This window comes from Telmatherina bonti (assembly GCF_933228915.1).
Source record: "Telmatherina bonti genome assembly, chromosome: 20".
Classification (NCBI taxonomy): Eukaryota; Metazoa; Chordata; class Actinopteri; order Atheriniformes; family Telmatherinidae; genus Telmatherina; species Telmatherina bonti.
The window spans coordinates 20,596,571-20,619,243 of NC_136618.1; the positions used below are offsets into that span (position 1 = coordinate 20,596,571).

At 38.4% G+C, this 22,673-nt stretch overlaps 1 protein-coding gene across 1 annotated transcript in view; it reads left to right on the top strand.

Annotated features, from left to right (window-relative positions):
* Positions 1–10: 10 nt before the first annotated feature.
* Positions 11–22,673, top strand: part of pou6f2 (POU class 6 homeobox 2) — a gene marked incomplete at its 3' end in the record, with an annotated part of 71,173 nt that continues 48,510 nt past the window's right edge. The window contains exons 1-3 of the mRNA XM_079259430.1: positions 11–76; positions 5,540–5,727; positions 20,153–20,250. Coding sequence (XP_079115556.1) covers positions 5,556–5,727; positions 20,153–20,250 — 270 coding nt within the window. The 5' untranslated portion in view covers positions 11–76; positions 5,540–5,555. The remainder of the gene's footprint in view (positions 77–5,539; positions 5,728–20,152; positions 20,251–22,673) is intronic.

Sequence of the window (22,673 nt, forward strand, 5' to 3'; positions counted from 1 at the left end):
ACCTTCAGATATTACTAGGCTTTTCTGGTCCTTCTTTACGCTGCTGACAGCCACATAGTCCAGATGAATGCCAAAGGTATGATTTGCCTCTTCTTTATTGAGATTGTCTCACACCTCCGTCTTGCCTCATCCATCCTCAGGAGAATCCTAATGCACTGATACCAAGGGGGAATTATTATTTTTTTCTTTACAATCTGCTTAGCAATGATTTATTGATTGCGGCTTCCACCCTCACAGAGAATTACCGATCCTTTTTGGGAAATCAGATTTTCACACCTTTCATGAGTGTGTATGTAGCACAGGTCTCCAGAGACGTTGTGAGGGGAAACTGACTTTGAGGAGCAGCCGTGTGTGAATCTCTGTGGTGTCACTCTTCTGCTGCCGTTGGATGTCCAGTGGATAGTTCCTGTGATTCTTTGCTTTTCAGTCCTTCTTTATAGTTTTGCATTATTTATTGGTTAATAAATACAACCTGAGCTTGATTTCAGATCAAATCATTAAAGCGCATGCTTTACTCACTTTCATATCATAAGCATGTGAGAGCCCTCTAAGGTATAAGCATCTTATAGACAAAAATGGAAAAATAATAAAAACAACCGTTGCCCTCATAGGACGAGTCAGATTAGTGCACTGAAAGCTTTGATGCTCCAGAATGTCAGCTTTGTGGATCGATTGAGCAAAAAACACACACACACACCTGACCAATAAGAGGAGCCTATCTGTTGTGGACCTGCTGGGCACTGTGGTTTACAAGCTTCAAAGAGCTCCTTTTAATACACTGCTTTGATAGCCCTCAGCCTTCACTGACCCACCGACCATCCGCTAGGGAGCATTTTAGTCTTAGTGGAGGAGAGAGGCATAACTGTTGATCATATTAACACGCTCGGAATAAAAATTAATCCTGAGTTTTGACTATGTTCACCACAGGCCTGGTTTTTCAGAGTGGGTACAAAGGAATCAGATGAACATTTTTTTTTACAAAAAATGATGCAAACCTCTGTTTTGCATCACTAAAGTTACAAGTAACACTTGCATGAATAAGGAGGGTTTTGTAAAACTGTGCACAAAAATTTGTTTACATGCACCATTAGGTAGGGGTACAGTTTGATTAATAACCCTAAGGGGGAGACAAATCATCATCTACATGGTCGTATTAAACATCAGTGTTTCTAGATGTTCAGTTCAGCAAACATACATAAGCACAATTTTATATTATATTCATAAAACCATTGCATGTTGTTGATTTTACTATGGATACACAGAGGTGATATCTTGCATATAATTTACTCAATAAAGTTCCACTGCTTACACTGTTTTAGTCATTCTAAAGCTGATAAACACTAATTAATAAACATTGTACCTTTGAGATAAGAACACAGCATACGGCACGTTTTTTGTTTTGAGATCATGTTTTTTTTTCAAAGCCTTTGTTGAGTTGTTACTAATGGAAGTCTGAGCTAGAGAATCATGTTAAAGAGATTTGTTTATTTTTGTTACTTTAGTCACTAAAACAAAGTTTGTGATGGCTATTATCTATTTCAATTCAAATGAGTTATTATTTTCATCTTTTTATTGTTATGCTTTTTTATATTAGTGTTTGTGTACTTGTGTTGCCCAAGTAACAGCTCCACAGCTCGATAGCATAGCAATGGGGAATTGCTATTGTTTCGGAAAAAAACAAAACAAAACAAAACAACAAAAAAAAAAAAAAAAAACACCCCAAAACAAAACAATTATTGATGGCATTTACTTGATTTTTAGGCACTACGACATTTAGACTTCCTAAGGCAGACCGCCCTCCTCCCTCTCTTTTTTTCTGTCATAAATACAAATATTCATATTGTCATATTCTTTTCTTTTTTTTCAAACCAGCACCAGAAAATCTTTTGTCAGTTGTTTGGAGTAATCCTGCTAGTAAACAATCAAGCAAACCAACTACATGCCACCTTGGCAAAAGTAATGAAGGTGGTGCAGACTGATATCTGACACGTGCTAAAAATACTTCTTTTTTCATTGTCCAAATAACAAACTGATAAAGCAAATACGAAAGTTTAACATTACATCGTTGTTTTTTTCTGGTTGTTTTTTAGCAGAATACTTAAAGAGGAATTGTGGATAAATTAAAAACCTTTGTTCATCTCAGGTGTTTTGGGATCTTCTAGTTTTGGGTTACTGATCTACTGAGGTCTAGATTTGACAAATATGATTCAATAACTGCCAAGATGCATGATCACCAGTAAGCCAAAGAGATCATAAAACATAAAATAAAAATGTTGAAATCCTAACTAAGTATAATGTATAATCAGTTATCTGTGTGTTAATAGAAAAGTTTCATTTCTAAGAGGTCGAATCTCTTCAATGCAGAACAGAAAAGAAAAAATAAATCTTAAACCTTGATTTAAGAGAGCCTTAATTAAATCTCCAAATGGTAAATTTTCAGGTTTGACAACATTGAGAAAGCTGGACATATTTTAACTACAGAATATATTTGTCCATTTTAATTTCTCACTAATAATGATCTCATTTACAAATTTAATAGTAAATGTTCTGCATGTTTTTATTTTAATTCTATAATTCTTAGAATTAGAATCACCCTCCTTTTTTCTAAAACAGATGCAAGGCTTTTTATACTTTACCTGCAAATGTTGTGTGGGGGTTTAATGAATAATAATTTATATCAGAAATCTTTGTGAATGAAATAAAACTATAATGTGAAAGTCAAATTAAGTATTGTTTTCCCCTGTCTTTAACAGTCTGAAATCCGTCATCCTGTGTCCTTTCGTGCTTGGACAGTGAGACAACCTGCTCTTTACATGGATTTCTGATGAGGATATCGCTCAAACCACTGAAAGTATGTGGTGAGTGGGAAGTAAAGGGGGGCAGCAAGTGTTCTTTCTTGTCTCTGAAACCAGTCCCTGAGCTGTGGCCAGGGACAGAGAAGATATCAGGCAAACTAATCTCTTATGTCTACTGTACCTAGGCCTCATGAAAAGGCTACAAGTACAAATTAGTTTTCTAATCAAGGGTCTGAGGTAACTTTAACATTTGTAGCTGATCCAGTCATGTCCACTATTAGCCCCAACTCTAGGACATGAAAAAAAAAAATCACATTTTGGGGCATTTTCACTGTTATGAAATCATCTCATTACTTACATTATTTCCTTGCCTTAAATGAACAGAAACATCCAACGTGGCGACATGACTGCAAACAGCTAAAGCTGTTTTTTTTTTTCTTTTAAGTAATTATCAGCTGGGTAAGATAGGGAGAGATGTGTCGCCTTCTTATCCTGGAGCCTTTGAGGCCAGAGGAAGATTAGAGCCCTGATCTCATTCCCAGCACTTGTTTGGAGTCTGTCAGGAAGAGAAATGCCAGCATTAGAGAGGTACCGCCACACTCCTGATATGATGAAATAAGAAGAAAAGGGGAAAGGGAAAAAGATGGAGGGATGGGCAGAAAGGACCATGCCCTTCTCTGAAGTGTCAGTAGCTTGTTTATTCTATTTTTCATCGTAGCTGCTGGGGCAAAGATTCCCATTTTTCCTTTATTTTTTCCCCCCACCTCCTGACAAAAACCACTGCTCTCATTTTTTATAGGTCTTGCAAACTCTCATGCCCCAGTGAAAATTACATTGTGAAACGGCAGAAAATTCAGGGCTGCCTGTGCTCTCCGCTGTCCCTCTGAGCTTTCAAACAGTCAACAGACTGTGAAGAATAAATAATAAAAAACTATTGATTATTTTGATGACTGCAAGATTCAATTAGGTATTAATTTTGCCCTCCAGTGGACCTATCAAGCAACTCAAAAGAGAGGAGGTAGGAGGTGGGGGGGGTGGGCCAAAATGCATGCAGAGTGTGGCCAAGCTCAGACAGAGGGGAAAATGTGTTTACCTCGGCGGGCAGAGAGGAGCATTGATGTGCAGTGTCCCACATTTAAGTGCTTCACAAATGAAGCTCTGATGACTAGTGACATTGTTAGCAGGGATATGAGTATTGACCAGTCGGCTCACTTTTTTTTTTTTAACGACAGCTTAAACTACTTCTATTGATTAACATTTTCATAGATTATCTCGTGTCATATCAGAGAGGGCAGATTCCCTTGATGGGCACATTAAAAAGGCCCCTCTGGGTAGCAATTCATCGACCACCCTGATTGAAATGGCGGGCTGTTGATGGGTGCAGGCTAAGACAAGTCTCACCCTCCTTTTTTCTTTCCATGCCTATATATGTGCTGGTCACCTGTCCCCTGCTTAGACATATTTAGGTTGGACTTGATTCATAAATAAGAAAGAGGGCCGTAGTCCTGCTGCTCTGTGTCTGTGCTTCAGAGCCTGAGGTGGGGTTAACACTGTCTGAGGAGCTTTCCCGTCAGAAGACACAAGAGGAAAGAGACAGAGGGAGTGAAAGCAGGAGGGAGAGCCTGTGTATGGGGGAGAGAGAAAGGGAGGAGGTGAAATCTCCAGGGTCTATCTTAGGATGTAACCTCAGGCTTGAATCTTTGGTCGCCCATTCAGATACAGGACGGTTGAGGAAGCTGCTTTTGGTTCAGCAGAAAGCATGCAGTAGCAGCGGTGGCATGTTTCAGCTGCAGTTCGACTGATTTCAACATTAGGAGTTTCTGAAAAAACCCGTTCAGTCTTCTCCTCCGGAGCTTCTTGAGGTAAGAGAAGTTTTTATCTGCATAGGAAGCCTCCTTTTAATATCCCTACAATTGAAGATAAATATTTGAAGACTGCAATGTGTTGATGTGGAACTATTTGAATCCAAAATGCCTCCGAAAACTTGCTTTTAAATACTGATGTTTCAGTTTATTTTCCACTTGGCTGCATTCACTCACTGCCGACATAATACTCTGATTATGTCATGCAGATGTTGCTGCATCTCATTTCTACAGAGTGATAAAAGAAATTTAAATACTTGGTTTAAAAATTTGGTAAAATCAGTGACTTCGTGTCTCGTTTAAGTCAGTCTGTAAGTTCTTGTCGCCTTACACTCTGCTGCCTGATGTCACCTTTAATCTAATTGTGTGTCCCCAACTAAGTGAAAATTGATACAATCGGCGGTGTGAATTTTACTCATATCTGTCTCTTAGATGCAGAATTAGATTCCTTTGATTTATTTATCAGTGCGCAGCATCTGAACCTCACTGGAGATCGCTGTCAGCTTAGTATTTGCTGAAGATGAGGCACATGTCAGGTAGTAATGAGCCCTTGGAGATGGATGTATCACTGTTTTAGAGCTTCAGGGTATAATGGTAAAGCCACGCGATCCGTAACAGTTCTTCACCAGGCAGCAGCCGGCAGTATCAGTGGGGTAGCACGAGCCACAGATAAAAGAGGGAGCTGAGGAGGGAGGGTGCAGGAGAGAGAGAGAGAGAGAGAGTGATGAGTGAGCGATAGGAAGGAGAAGATGAGGGGAGAGAGGGAGTGAGTAGAGACATAGAGAAGGAGCCGGTGAGGGCGAGACGCTGAAGCACATCTAACCAGGGGCAATTTCTCTTTTTTTTTTCCTCTTCCTCCCTGTTTCCCACCTGGGCTCCTAGCTCCCTTCAGGATCCAATGATTACAGGGCAGCTGAGCAAGCCGCTGTTCTCCCTGCGCAGCGACATGAGCGCGGCAGAACTCCGGGCGGACGACAAAGCGGCCACCCCAGACAGCGATCTGAACGACGAGCCCCTGCTCCTACCCTCTGAGTCCACGGACAGAGAGGGCACTCCCAACAAGCTTTACGGTAAGTCCACACATCTCATGTCTGTCCATTCTCCATCATATAGCTGCTGGATGTGCTTTGACTGAGGACTGGTTTAGGAGGCTGTGAGGTGGGAATGGGGAGCTTCCAGAGCTGGGACAGGTGTCAGGAGCAGCAGGCAGCAAAGTGTGTGAAGTAGCAAGTTTCACTCCTATTGGTTAGATAGTTAGCACAGAAGTTGGTGGTTTAATACTTTCATCCATCAGACTTTTTGTTGTTGTCGCTTTGTTTGTAGAGTGAGATCATTTTGATAGTTAAATTGACTTCAGGCAATGCGAAGTGTTTAATTTGGAGTGCATTTTTAAAATACCTTTTACCCAGTACAATGCTTTTCTTGTGCTTTATTTTTTTATCGTATGTTTTACAGCATTAGATTTGCATGAAGTTTCTTTACAGAAAATCTTAAAAAATAAAAAGTTGAGCCGTGAAAATCTAATTTAAGCCAGAAAGGTATTTTGCTCATGCTCAACAGTTTTTCAATGTCATGTATTTTTTTCTTAAATTCCAATATAGTGGCTGTAATATTATGAACACATTTTAAACATTGATTTAATGGTAAAATGTAGCAATTATTTCATAAATTAAAACCTTCATCGTTATTTTTTTTGTTGTCTGAAGTTAATTTCAAAATTATAAAATGTACCCCGCAGCATGCTGATTATGTTAGAGGATTTTTTAAATCTCATTAATTGCATGTTGACACTGTTTTGGTTATATTTAAATAAGTTCAGTCATCTGGAGTAATTTAATCAATGAGCCTCGTTATGAACCTATGAGCATAATGATTAAAATAATCATTTTAACACAAATTTTCTAATTAGAATTTGTTAAAATAAAGGTAATTTAGCCCTGAAATTTTGCTCTTGAGATGATTTCCTAAAGACTAAACTAAATATGTATTTGAATTGCCACTGTCTTAAAGAATTAAAATATATGTCTTGATGCCAAATAAATAAAAATGAACTATAATATCAGCTTACATATTTAATGTCAGGGAATTCATTTTCTCTAGTCCTATTTATCAGAAAATCTTACCTATTTCTAGATGCCAAATTATTTAATTATTTTACTCAGTTTTATGAGAAAGTGTCTCAAAAGGAGACAAAATGTTGTAGAAGTGGAAACAAATAACAAGCCAAGGACTGAAAGAGCTTATTTGCATCATTTAACCTCTGCTACCTTGTTCTGCTCTTTTTCTTACTATTCATTTTTCATGGATGTGGACAGAAAATGACAAGTGACACGAAGCCTCTCTAATTGCTTTAGATTTTTGTCTTGAATATTTATATAAACTTTGATGTCAGTCTATAATGATCTGTTTGTCTTTTCTTCCATCTCATCATCTGTACATACCTGCCTGCCATTATTGTGTTTTTGTTTCAGTTTTTGATATGCAATTACTTATATTTTGTTTTGTTGAGTTATTTTTTGGAGGGGAGTGGGGAGGAGGTTGAATTTACTTGCAATCCAGTAAACAGTTGTTGAATTTGATGAAGCTGTTAATAGAATATGAGCATGCGTTATTTACTGACTTACTGTGGGTGTGTGTTTACTGCAAAGTAGTACAAAAGTGTGGAAAGTTCCTGTGGAACAAGTTTGAGAAACACTTGCGACTGAATAAAAAAAATGGAATTTGGAGGCGAGAGAGCCAAATATTGTCTGAAACCTAATCAGTTAAGAGTTCAGATGTGTTTTAAATCCTTATTTCACAAATAACCCCAGGCTAGTCCTCTAAACAAGAACTGCACACAGAAGGATTTATCTCAAAAGTGTTGCAATTTGGTTTAATAAGCATCAAATCTCTTTCTTTCTTGCTTTCTGGTCAGATTTTATTTGAATCTTCTCCTGTATCCCAGTCTCTGCCTTTTGTTTCTTTCTTCCCTCTTTATGCATGTTTATACTGCTTGGTGCTTTACTGATTATTTATATTATTATATTTAAACAAATTATCATTATTTCATAACTAATTAGCTATTTGATTTAGAAAAAGTGTGAAGCAAACCTTGCTTGGTTTAAGCATTTTTTCCCCCCAAAATAATGATATTAAGAAACCAATTTGAATTTGTTTCCACTAGATGTTTTTTGACGGGCTTTGGCCATTCTGTAAGTGGCTGATCGGAGCCACTCCTGCTTGTGTCAGCTCTGAGTTTTGGGGGATGGTTGTTTCTACCCAGTGGCAGAACCTTGGGCTGCACCAGCATTTCTGACCCGGGAGCCGCTGCCCTCATGCCTTGCCAGAGAGTTGCAAGGAGAGTGTGGCACGGTCTTTTTCACTGTTTGGGGAGGGGGGAGGGGGTTCATAAATTCTTGGAAGCTTTTCTGAATCCAGCAGAAAGTGAGAGACGTGGCCATAAAGGTAAAAGCTTTGCTGTCAAATGTTTTTAGTGGTTTTCTAAAATAATTTATGTAAGCAGTTAAAGCTGAATTGTTTCTATTTAAATACATTTGATTTACAAAAGAAGCATTTTTGTCCTTTTGTTGGAAAAAATTTTTTTTTTTTGCGAACTGAGATACTGAGCTTGTTTGTTTCTTCTTCTTCTTCTGTTGCAGTAATAGATTTGAAAAGCAACATAAATGCTGCCTGAGAAAAACTGTTTAGGGAAATTGAACAATGCTTCACATTATTAAGTGATGTTTTCATGTGACACAGCAGGATCTATATTTATTTACACGTTTGCTTTTTTAACTGATATAGAGGAAGCCAGAGATGTTATACTTTCTTTCTTGGCAAAGACGGATAGAATTGAAGTACGTTGTTCTGTTTTCCTTATTAGAAAAACTTTGACAATGTGATTCAATCTTCAGATTAACAGTCACACAAATCATCATGCTGATCACATGAACAGTTCTAATGAACTCAAATGAATTAACTTTACTTGCTTCAATGTAAGTATGACGATGGCATGCAGACAAAAAAGCTTCTCTTGAATGCAGTTGCAGTTTTGTTACGCAGGCACACACGTATATGCATGTGCATGCACACACATACAGGACATTCACAACAAGCGACCTCAGAGTGTGTTTTTGAATGAAGTGAAATGACTTTCGTATATGCTCAGCTGAACTAACAGATAAAAGGTTACAGTTTCCCACGAAACACATAAAGACATACATGATCTCTTGTCGTTTTGGATTTTTATATAAAATGTAATAAAAGCTTTGTTTGGATTTTTTTTTTTTTTTATTCACATGAAGAATTTTGTTTTTGTTTGCAGATGTTTTCTTCAACATTTCTGAAACATCAAACGTATTTTCATGAACTTTGTAGATCTTTTGTGTTCCACAAAGTTGATGCACGACTTTACCATTAGTGCCCTGACACAGTTTTTCTGAGAGTTTGTGGCAGTATGAGATGGAGTCAGACAGCGTTAGACAATGGCAGTAACAGTCATGTTTGTCTGCAATATATTGTCAACCTTCGCCAGCCTCCTCGTGCTTACTGCAGTGGTGAAAGGGTCGTTCTCTTCCTAAAAGCTTGCCTGTGCAAATAGTCTTCCACTTCAAGTAACAGGGGCTACAAGACACCACAAACATCCTGCTGCCTTGTATTTATTCCAAGTAGAAGTGGACATTAGGTGGGAAAGCTGTGGTTAGTGGGGCAACAATTTTTTCCCCCCTTTTTTTCATTTTTAAGGACGAGATGGCGTTGGATGCGTACAGTTTCTGTCTTCTCTTCTCAAGCAAATCTCCCCTTTCAGACATCAACAGACAAGATAATAAGACACTCAGAGCACAATTCCGTATTATATTCAGCAACCAAAGACTTATCTCTTGTCAGTTTGCATTTACTCTCCCAAGGATGTGACGCTTCTATCATCATGCTGTCAAAGAGAGCCATGCTGGAATGACAGGAGCACTCATTTCATACACTTACTGTCTGCATGAAATGGTCTGCACTTATACGGATTCTGCCAAAATGGTAGTACTTTTTCCACAAAGGTCACCTATAGACCCCTCCCTTTCCAAAAGAGCAACATGAATCTCCATTGATTCCTGGTGTTGGAGGTCATTTAGAAAAAAGTCCAATCCAGATGGCCAAACTCGTGTAATGCAGTTTTCATGTTGGGCTTAGTTTTTTTTTCAGGCTCATTAGGCTTCATTTACAGATTCTGCACTTGAGTAGTGAAAATTATTTAATCAGTAATATCCAACACATCCATGCATAATTAGAAATGTTGCAGGAGCTATTCTGTAGTTGTGATTTTTAAATACAAAACTTCAGAATTAGAAAAAAAAGCTCACTTTTTGTGCTTTTTGAGTCACAGTTTTGGTTTAAAGAAACTGTATTTTTATATACATATACATATACATACATATATATATATATATATATACATACATATATGTATATGTGCATATTTTTTACTTTAAATCTTTGTTTCCTTGTGGTGAGAATCAGTAAGTTTGACCTTTATTTAAAAAAAAAAAAAAAAGCATTCTTAAAGCATATGGTAGATCTGGTACTGTCTCTTGTATAAAATCTCTTTCATATATTGAGACACACAAACATGCACTGCTTGAGGCATGACTTCTTATTATTTTTGTGTAATCAGCTTAGTGAGCAGGATGCATGGTGGGATAGGCTGCTTGCTGATGCAAAGAGCCTTGTAATGTTGTGTGGCGAGGTTAAGTAATAAAGTGGCGCAAACCCAGTGCTGAATGGGCCATGCTGAGTAAATAAGAGAGGATAAAGGAGACAGAGGGGGAACAAGTTTCTACCCAGGAGGTGGATCTCATTATAGGGATTTCAGCTGTCTGTGCTAACTTGAAAACAAGCTTAATGCATGCCTATAAAGGAGGTGTAATACATTTGCTAATGTGCCCGCAGTGCCTATGGCTACAGCAACACAATCACTGTGTGGCATGGAGGACAGGGAGGAAAGATGAGCACACAGTCGACTTGTTGTTTTCATTACAAACAACAGCTAAGGTCATCAGGTTTTGCGGCTGCTTGTTTATGCAGAAATGACTTTGAGCAACGCATAAAACTTCAAAAATGACTGACAACAGAGTTCTGCTTTTTGTTTTTTAAGTTTGAAGTTTAGTTTTGGCACTGAGTAGGAAAAAAGGATCCAGAGAAAAGAGCATTGCAGATTGTATAGGTGGACAGCTGTGGAGAAAATAAATTGAGTTTCACTATTCATTTATTTCTGTAATACACCCTCTTTAAGTTAGGAAATGATTTTCAAAAAAATAAATGTATGTGTAGCATGTGCTCCATAACCAATAACAGCATGTCTTTTATGTAGAGCTAACAAAGAGGAATCAGGTCTCCTGCATGGACACGGTTGGTGTTGTTGAGATGTAATTGAAGCAGCAAGGGTCACATTTTGGGAATAGAAATTACAGTCTTGTCTTTGACTTGTGTGGCGTGAACCAGAGATGCATCCCACAGCCCTTGTGTCCTTCACAAGCCTTTATTATTTATAACGCTCGCTCTTTGAGCAATGACCAGTACTAATGCATAACCTTCTGTCCTTCTGGCTGATTCGCTTCCTTTGAAACCAAAGATTGAGGCAGGAGAAGTGGGTGTATGGTGAATGAGGAAGGGGTGTGGGCAGGAGAAGGGGGAGAGCTAGTATAGGGCAGCGAACATCCAGGCTATCGTGAAGTTATTATGTTTTTTCCCTTTATATCTGAGGATATGGAACAACACTGTGGTGGCGCTTTTCTCAAGAATAAAGTTATAGACTTCAAAGCAATACTGTTTCTGCCCCCCCCCCCTTCCACTATTAGTCTGCTATAGAACAATGTGCTGGGAGTAGTGGGCTGACTTAAGGTGTCTTGTTTACATGATTATTTCCCTGTTTCCCACTGTACCCACTCGGCTCTGCAAATATCCCAACAACAGGGATACAGTTACAACTACGGAACTTTTTCCAGATACTCTCATTCTTAGATGAACTTTCTTTAGCTCACATTCAGTGTAGGTGAGATGTACTCCTGTGCAGCTTGTATCACCTGATGTTATCCTATAGTGATTGAGGCTGTGTTGCAGTGCTGCTGTGATCCATTGTTATTATACCTCTGTGACAGAAGGAACGGGTGAGTAAAGGGGGGAGGAGAGGAGGGTTTTGAGGGGTAAGGGGTAGAAAGTGGGAGATAGGCAGCATTAGTGGTGGATAGCCTGGGGGGATGAAGCTGATGTGTCAGGCATGACATGTGGGTGTCTGGCCCCCCACCTACACAAACAGAAACACACACAGTGCACTGGACTAGCCTCACACCCCACCGGCTGCTTCTGAATGTCCTGCAGCGGACACAATTCGAAATGCTGTTTTAACCTGATTAGATCTTAAAAAAGAAGGTTGCAGCTCAATTTGTAAGGAGATGCTGATTATCGCTTCAATTCATTCACTTGTGACTTGTTTTTATCTAAAGTTCTGCAAAGTATTAGATAGTAAACTAGACAATGCAACAAAAACAATTATAGTATCTACATAAAGAGCCATTTATTTAAAATTTTTTGAGGTCAAAAACCAGAAAATACTCATATTACGGAGATTAAAAACATTAACTTTATTTATTTATTCATTTATTTGTAAATTGATTAATTGATTTACATTTTTTCATTTCATGTAACAAAATGTACCCCTGGAAAAACAGATTTTCTGTTGGTTATAACTCCAAATGCATCAAATCAAATCAAATCAAACTTTATTTGTATAGCACTTTTCGTGCTTAAAAACAATACAAAGTGCTTCACATTATAAAACAATTTACATCAAAATAGATAAAACACTAACACACACATACACCCATCATTCATAAGAAGTTTTATTAATGGCAACAACTATCCAGAGATAGTATTCAACATTTAACACCTTTTAGCACATTTAATTTTTCACAATACGGAGCAAAACTGGGAGGACTTTGTCATTTTTGAGTGAAAAAAAATCCCAACTTTAGTCTGAAGAGCAGATTTTGAAACAAATAAGTGTGTGACAGAGAAAAAGGCCTTTGTTTTATCACTGGGCTACAGGCTGCAGGCAGCAGAATCCTATTTACAGCAAATATCATTTAAGTAATTTAGGAGGAAGCACTATAGTGAAGCAGGCATCTCCTAAAAGGCTTAAAGCTCGTCTTCATCACAGTGCCCCACCTTTGCTGATGGCTGTAAAAGGATGAAGAATAATTTTGATTGTTATCCGCCTCTTTCAACCCTGAGCTAATCAGGTTGACATTGCTTTGGGAATGATGTGGACGCTTTGTAACAGATGTGCTCATGTGCAAAGTGTCCAAAGTCCCCTGTGAGGATGAACACAAAAGCCCTCTTTTCCCCTCCTCTTTTCCCCTCCACTGTCTTTCTCTTTTCATCACACCATCTCTCCTTCTTGACCTTTGAAATGGGCATTGCCTCTTCCCACCTATTTACCTCCCTCTGGTCCCTCTTGTGCTTGTTCTGCTTCCAGCTCTCCTCCAGCATCAAGGGAGAGACAGGTAAGAGGTGGAGCAGAGCACTCTCGTGTCAGAGAGCCTTTTGGTGAAGACCTTTGGCCGCAAGTGAGAGCTCAAGTGTGGGAGAACAGCACACTTGCTGCCGCAAGCTTTGTTTTCATGCAGATTCCCTGTCCATTCATCAGAAACTAGCAGCTTTCTTCAAACTGAAGTGTACTATTTTCTGTTGTTTACATTTAAAACCTCCCACCAGAGGACACACATACACTCCATTGCATCCATTTCCACTTTGCCTGTCCTCGTTCTTCTCCCTCTGTCCTCCGAGTTTTCCCTCCTCTGCTTGAGGCTTAACGATCACCTCAGAAATAGTCACAGAACTGCTGAGGTGTAAAATCCTCTCTGTCCAGCACACTCCATGGCACCACCTCCTGTGTAATTCCCTAACTCCATAATGCCACTTTGTGCCAGAATAATGAATGAGCTCGATTTTTCCCACCCCTGGAAGGTCTACGCCTGTGCGCAATGAGGAATCACGCTTTAGTGTTGGAGGCCCCTTGGAGATTACTGTGGCCTCTTCTCCATCTTGCCCTGCACTGCATTGTTAATTAAGGAAATGACAGCTCTCCTAGCTGCAGCGGTAGCCATAATCTAACTAATAGTGTTACAGGCAGACACTCAAAAGTCTGTCTCTGGTGAGTTTCCTATCCCTAGAAACACTATTGACCTATCCCGTGCAGCCTGTCCACCTCAGCCTCTAAACAGAGTATTACTTAAATCCAGAGGGAGCCATCGGACTAAGAGCACCTGGAGTTATTGGCAGCAGATTATGCCTTGTGTTATTGTCGAGGGCTTTGGTGGGGGTAATGAAACTGAGTTAAATCACTGGTGATTTGGGCTCTCTTGCATTCTACGAGGAGTTAAGTAAATCACTTTAAAGTACACACCTCTTATTAGAAGCTGGATTCTTCTATGCAACACTATGACTCGTGTGTAACATTATGTTTTGGTTTGTATTTCAAGCTGCTTTAGAGAGAAAAAGAAAGTAAAATGACCTGTCTCTCTCTCTCTCTCTCTCTCTCTCTGTCAGCTCTCTGTAATGCCACATCAACTTTCCAAGGGGTATTAACAAAATCAATGGTCAAACAATCTGGGACAATTGGTTGTGCATTGATGGAATTAAACCTTGTGTATGATGTAGCTTGTTGGCTGTCTGGGCCCATCTTTTACACTTCAGCAGCTCACAGATTCCCTGTCAAACAGCAAAACACACTTTTTGATCAGAATCATAGTTTCATTTTGTATATTTTTGTACTGTAATTACCGCTGCTGCAGTAAGTCGACTTATCAAACAACTGGGTGATGAATTTATATTCTCCAGTCTTTTAAAATGTGAAATTATTTTCTATGGATTAGATTTCAAGAGAAACATGATTGACAACATCTTAATAGCAAACACATGCACTCAGCCAGACATTTTCAAAAGGACCATTATAAAAATGGGGGTTGGCTGTTCATTCTGAATAGCCTGAATCGTTACCAGGCCTCTCTCGTACATTTGACAACTTACATAATGCATTTCCACTAAAATAGCTTAAGTGTTAAAGCTTCTTTTATGGGCAAAAATTGATTCATAAATGCACTGAGGCAAAAGCTAACGTGAACACAAAGCTTTCAATAACACCATTTTATACAGACTGTCAATGTATGAAGTGGTTGCATTAGACAAGGTGGCATGCTGATTGCTTTATGAAATCCAGGCTAATTGTTTTGTGGTGTAGTCCTTGGGGCACCCTGCATTAAGACAGGCCGAATGAAGTCAAATAGATATAGCTCTTTGCACCCCCCCTCTCTCTCTGCAAGCGCACACATACACACTCCGCACAGAGAGGCCTTGTGTGGCATTGAAAGTCGCTCTCCAGTGGCCACTTTGGTGATCAATGAGAGAGAATATTTTTTAGTGGTGGATATTGGCAATATTTCCATGACATAAGTCACATCAAATTGCACCCTGTGCCCTGTAATAAATATAATTATTTCACTTACATAAAAGGGTCTATTCTCTGGAAATCTCATCATGTCACTGTCACTATAAGTCTGGATTGTGTAAGATTTGTTTTATGTGAATAGTCAAGGCCATAAAAAACACACGTGTGTTTATTTATGGTATAAAAGGTTGCTTTTGTCGTTGGAAAGAAGTTCTGATATAAGGGCACTTGTACTCTTATGACAGCAACTGCTCAGGAAATTCAGAAAAAGAGATGTACCCTGAATGCCCTAGATAAATGTAAAGCTATGCTGAATGTTCGTAGCCCGTTCTTTCATCCATTTGGCCTCTTCTTTCATCTCTCCTCACATCAATATAACCATTCATTCCATTTTATCCATTGTGTGACCTGTGTATAATCACAACATCAAAAGATTTTCTTTTGAGTAAAGGTCTGATTGAGATATTTTCCTTCCCCCCCCTCTGTATGCAGTATTAATCGCCGTCTGAAAATCCATTTAATAATCATTCACATTGCATAAGTAGGTTTTTTTTATTTGCAGAATAAAAGCAAAATGAGTGAAAAAGACTCTCGTAATGAAAGGAAAGGAAAAAAGAAGAAGAATCCATAATTGACTTCTCAGGTATTTCTCCAGTCAGCTATTTAATTTAGTTAAAGAAATAACACAAATCCTTTGAGGGAAGATATGCATGTGTGTTTATTTATTATAGATTTTTTTACTTGTGCGATAAACATGTTAGTGTTAGAGATATTTGCAAAGGGATGAAACCTTCTAAGTTATTGTGAAATGATGCGATGAAAGGCATCAAGGGATCGTTACTCAGTAAGTCTCCCTCACTGTTTATCAAATAGAATTCATTATTTATGACCAATACCTCGCATACAGTCATCAGCTTTTTCTGTCTGGAGCTTATTGATTCATTTATTAAGCCTTGTTCTTTTATTACGAGTTGAATATCCTCATTTCACAAATTGACTTTGTTATGATAGTAATTAAGTCGTTCTTTGACTATGAACTTCCTCGGCAGCATCTCTTGGTTTAATATTGTTATCACAACGTCCCAGCTGTATCCTTAAAGCTGCTTTGAAGCTGGTTGAAAAGTTTAAGTGACAGTAAATGAAAATAAAACTGTTTCATGTCTGTGTCAATCTGATAATGTCCAAACTCAGACACAAACTGCTTGGAGAAAATAGCAACGATATCCACTTTCAGCTTATTTAAATAAATGAAACATTATACATCAGATTTCAGTGATATTGTGTTCTTTCCTTAGCTTTTTATTGACTCTAATAGAGCCACAGAGTGTTTTCTGTATGTTCCGATTGATCTTAATTCCAGATAGTGAGTGTTCAGGGTGGGGTTGGGCACAACGTGATCTGTAATGGGTGAAATAATTGGTGAAAAGAGACTGGCTTGTCAAAACAGCCTTAGCGTTGCAAGGCTGATAAGCGAGAGGATGTGGACCTTTATCGAGAAGCAGGGCCATCCAGCCAGAGGTAGTAACCAGCTAGAAAAGCAGGCTTCCCCTTGGGCTTTCACATCAACCATCAAACGTTCAAGGTTCATTTGGTAGGTCATGCCATTCACCAATTATTTGGATTTTATGCAAAGATGAAATGATTTTATTTGGCAGAGAGGGGTTTAAAATGCATTGCATAAATATAGTCGACAGGCAATGAGATCTTGTTGGCAAGGCTATGGAATTGCACATTTTCATGAAGTTTTCAAAAAGGGGACAAGAAACCTTCATTGCTTTGTCTGTTAAACAAAGCAGAAAAAAAAAATCCTCCTCATAAGCTGTAACATTCGATTTAAGAAAATCAATCTTAAATTTTAAAAGTGATTAAATTTTCTTTCATTATTTTTATTCATGGCCTGTATTGTGCAGTTAACTAAGGTTTTGTGGCCTTCAAATGCATGGTTGGTTTGATTTCAACCATGTAACCGTTGTTACTGAAGGGAAGACTTGTTGAATAAGAAGGCAGCGCATTTAAAGAGAGTCTGTTGACTTTTTATGAAGGTTTTATATGTTGCATTCAGAATTGGGTCATTTTTATTAAATTGTAGATCACATCACCGTTTTGCAAAATTATTTTCTCTGTGCTCTTATAAAAACATTGTTGCGTACGTAAACTGGCTTTGTAACCATGAATAGTAAGGACTCAAAGCACACAGTCGTAGCACAAGACATTTTTTTAATTTAAAATATCAAGACGAAGGCTGCTTATAATGGGGAACTGTGCTTGGTATATTATTTAAAACATAATAACACATATGTTTTTACATTTTTGTTACTCGGGGGAGAAGGAGGAGGGTGGGGAGCAACAACATTTTATCACTTACCCACCTATGTCCTGGCTCTAAACACAAACCAAAATGAAATAAGATAGGAAATAATACTTTGATTTAAGACGGGGGTCCCCAGCTCTGGGCCTCCAGTGCCACAATCCTGCAGGTTTTCCATGTATCCCTGCTCCAACACACCTGACTCAAATGAATCGTCATTGTGCAGAACTTCATTGGCTGTTAGAGCCGTTTAATGGAAGCCAGATGTGTTGGAACAGGGATACATCAAAAACCAGGACCATGGCCCTTGAAGACCGACTTTGGGCACTCCTAGTCTAAGTCTTTCATACACACCGCAAACTGTAATGTTGACTTGGGTAAAATGCATTTAGTAAATATAAATGAAGTTTAATGTAGTTTTAACACTCATGCGTTATTGCTTTGGGTGTTCGATGATTTTTATTTTATTTTATTTTATTTTTTTATTCATTTTGGTTGGATGTTCTAAACTTACTTCTGGTTAACTTTAATTTCTTCAAAATGTATTATTTAAAACTTTGTATTTACATAATGATATTTAAATGTATTTGTACAGTCACCTGTATGAAGAGGTCAGTGGTGTGGCATTGTTTTGGCAAAGACCACGTCCACACAATGTCCTTGCTGCAAATCAAGTGAAAGAACCATTTAAGTTCATCAGTTAGTGTAAGTAAGGTAAACTTTAAATCAGCATGTGAAGCATCACCACTAAATTAAGAAAATACATCAAATTTCTTGCACAAGCCCCATCTCAAAGAGTTCATTTAAGATCCACAATCTCTAATCATCTCAGTTAATTCAAGTTCCAAAGACTTTTTTTGTAGATCTTGAGCATACTTGAGTAAAGCAAACGTATTATGTTTTACAGTGTAGTAGTAACAGATAAAGATGCTGAGAATTTCAAGTAAATTCATTTTCATGCATGCCCTACAACGCTGGAATTTACACATTCTCTGGAGGAGCAGTGAGAACATAAACATGTGTAATAGACAAGGTTATTTTTTTTTCTTTCCCCACGTAGCACCATAATACCAACAATATAAGTGTGAATGGTATGCTGACAGTAGTGAAAGCTTCATGCTCTTCTCTCCTTGCCTGTTTGTCATTTTCTTCTCATTGGCTGTCTTTTCTAAAAGACTTCATATAATATCAGCTATAAAAATATTTAAAAACATCTCATGCACAGATATTATTATGTTGTAGAAAAAGAATATGTTGATGTCAACACTTAACATTTTATATGATGCCACACAGTCACCAACCCAAAGGATTTTCAGTTTTAAGCATATCTCTAGTTACAGGTGCAAATATTCCCTGCAGACCAATATATGAAAATAAATAACTGGTTTGAGGCAGATTTCACCAGCTTAACACCTAACAGTAAATACAAAATTGATTGGCTATGATTAGTAGCATTAACTAACACAAAAAAGTGTACTTTTCTCACATTCAAAGCTCAATGAAAATCAGAAAAAACTAAACAAACAAGATGCTGCTTTTTTCTTCAAGGAATTGCTGAATGTAAAAATCCAAGGAAAGAGAAATTAATGAAAATATCTCTAAATAAAAAGCTTAGATATTAGAGATAGGTCAAAAACAGGCAGAATTGATAAAAGGCTTGAATAAGTCTGTCTGATGAAATACCCTCCACATTGAAATGTGTGTAAAAGAATGATGATTTTTGTTTGTTAAAGCACATGTTTCCTCACCTCAACCATCTTATTCTAAACTCATTCATTCTTTTAACCATGAAACAACTTCAACTCTTGCTCAGCTCTCTTATTTGTGGTATTTTCTTGAAGTTCAATAAAAGGTTGTGTACAAGGTGCTGTCAGTTTTTTTAATGGCATTTTTGAGTGTAAACAATCATTTAAAAAGAAAAAAAAACCTCCCAAATGTACTCCTCTCGCTGGAAATCGACATAAATCTGGTGCAAGAGTATCAGAGATGATCCATGTTCAGAGTAATTGGGAATAGACACAATGTAGTTTGATGCTGTTTACTTTAAATTCCTTCAGATTCAAAAGGTAAAACGTTCCTCAAGTTTCTACTGTCAACAGTGAATCATCATGTGAAATCATTATCAGGGAGGTCCGGTTTAAGAGTCAGACGAGCCTTTTTGACTTCAGATTGGCCTACACTGTGTGCACTGAGAGGTTTTGTGTGATGGGGATTGCTATGATAACCAATCATCGGTGGCCTTTATTTTCCCTGCAGCCATCAGCAAGCTTATTATCATGTCCCTGTCTGCTCTGCTCCACTCTGCCCTCATAGCAAACAGGTCTAATTGTGTCTCATAGCTGCTGGCTCAGAGTAGAGGGGGGGGAGTGTGCTCAGATGAGTGATACTCGGTGATGTAAATGGCTGAATAATATGGCCCCAGCATTTGTAGTGGAGCTGTATCTCCATGTGGTAATCTAGGCCATCAGGGACCCGCCAGTATGCATCATCCACCATCAATGAGCTTCTCTGCTAGTTAGTAATTTATTCAGTGCTACAGTAGTTATTGATAAAGCACTTAAATACAAATTCCCTCTCTCTCTCCCCCAGCTGCCCTCCTTGCTCAGCGTTGCTGTGTCTTTTTTTTTTTTTTTACTCGTACAGTCTGTGTTGATCTCAGATCAAATACTCTTTTTTTGCACTTTGCTACATGTTTCTCTGTCTTTTTCTCTCTCAGGAGTTCGTGACGGATCAGTTCAGTCTGACACCAGCAGCAGTCCCTCTGAGCAGAGTCAGCTGGGCCAGTCCCACCCAGGATACCCAATGGGTCCACAGGTAAGTGGAAGGATGAAGAAATGACGTCTTACATCTGTAATCACTGACAAAATGAACTTGTTGGCCATGTTAAAAGTTCATTTAGACATTTTTGTGATGCAACAGTTGTTATTTTCACTTATACAATTTAATTAACTCTCTTTGTGAAGTTTACAAAGATTTAGAGAGAATTATATTAAAATGCTCTACAAATCAACACACACCTACAGAAGGGACAAAAAAGCATGCAATGCAAGAGTAAGAACATGAAAAGTCTAACCAAGCAGTCTTTGTGAATAAATTACAGTAAGTAGAAATTGTTTGTTTTAAGTGGGACTTTTCTATTAGCTCTAAATAATAAAAAAAACAAAAAAACAAACAAAAAAAAAACCTCAAAATAGCATGTTAACTTTAAACTGTTTTAATGTGACTACATGTGCTTGCTTTGATCAGATATAATAAATTGATTATTTCATTAATAACTATAATAACTTATAATGTAAGAACCTTTGAAATCAGAGATTGGACATTTTTGGGGTCTTTCGTTTTCCTTTTCATCTTTCTTCTTCTTCTTTATTCACACCTAGATAAGATGCCACCAAACAAGCAGCTAGACTTTCTGGGATCCACATAAAAACTGTTCATGTGAATGATTTGAACAACTCTAAGTGTTATTATTATTATTATTATTAGTAGTAGTAGTAGTAGTAGTAGAATTAGTAGTAGTGTGACAAATTATCCAGCCTCATAATTTTTTTTTTTTTTCCTGAGGGTGCACAGTATGCAAACACTCAAAGAAACGGGGCAAAGTTGTGAATATCAAAAGACTTCTCCAAAAGCCAATCAGCCTAACTCAAGCTACATTTACAGCCAATAAGAAAGAATTGTTTTTCTTAGAAAATTACTTCCTCCCTCCTCTTGCTAGCCTGTTCTCTCAGTACATGTGATGAGTGAAACACAAAGTAAACGCTCCAGTGCGAAATGGTAAACTATTTAGTCATCACACATCATCTTCAAATATAATTGAGTTGTGGCACTAACGAGCTGACAATGCAGGCCCTGTCAAAACAAGCAGGGGAGCAAAGAGCCAGAGCCTGCAGCCTTCTTAATAGCTCAATCAGGCATTGTCCTATCTGATTGGATTTATTGGCCTGGTGCCTCTGCAATGTTTAATGAACATCTATCTCATTAGTGTTGCTCAATGTCACCGCTTAACACGCACACACATTCAGAGAGCATCAGGTTTCCTCCACCCTCTTTAATAAGGCCATTCTTCCTGCCCTCAGTGTTACTCAATGACAGCCGATCCTCATCAGGACAGATAAGAGAGGAAGCATGAAAAAATGAGAAAACGGCTCTGTTTATCCGGCCTGGTTTAAATGGTGAGAAATCCTCAGCTGTTAAGTGTGGAAAAGAAAGAGCCTAATTAAAAGCACTCTACCTATTACACGTACCTGGTCAAAGCAGCTGTTTGGTAACAGATAAGGAATAAACAGAAGAGGTGGAGCAGCTGTAGCAGGCAGCAGCTACAGTCTGAGCCTCAGCAGGCGGCTCTCAACAGTCACTATCTAATATATTAATGCTGTCAGTACAGTCTCTGTGAAGCTAACACTTTTCAGAAACAAAGGCGCTCCACATGCCATACCCAATTCTCTTGTTCCAGGATCAATATGTTTTGATAGATTCTCGCTCCAGAGCCGGATATTGTTCGAACAACCATTATCCAATGGTAGTTTACCCAACATGAATCTACCTTCCTTCTGTTTCCCACTCACAGTTAGGATGACAAAAGTCCGCTATCTCTGTGATTATGGGCAATTTCTCAGTGCCAGAGCTGCCAAGCAGACAGAGGGGCCTGCACTCCCCTGATGGGCAGAGAGGCTGGGTACCATATCCAGTCCCATGTGGGGCTGCTTTGCCTTCCAGAGCTCAACACACATCCCAGTCTGTGTGGCCCCTAGGAGACCACTTCTCAAAACTCACCTGTCAGGTCTGCCAAACAGCGTTCAGCCGTTTTCAAGCGGCACCTATAGAGCGGAGGGCTGAAAGTTTCAGGCTAAACGGTGAAAAGTGAACTGCTCTTAAATCCAGATGAGAGATGATCATGTTCTAACAGCAAATGCTTGAGTTAAGCTCATTATCTCAGGTTTTTATGTGGACATTAAATGTTCTCACTTAGCTGAAGATCAGAATCGTAGCTTTAACACGAGAGCTTTGAAGGGATCTCCACAGTGTTTTTTTTCCTTGGCAGCTGCCTCTGAGTCAAACATCTGCCTGCACCTCCAAAGCTGCCTGAAATGATAAATAAATCAGGGCTGCATCTCATAATTGTACAATTGTCTTTTAATGTTATTCCCTTCCATGTGAGGCTGTCTTTGCTGTCAAGCTGGGCAATCTCATTTTGTCTGATATAGAGATGAAATGTTCGAAGAGTGCCTTTGATT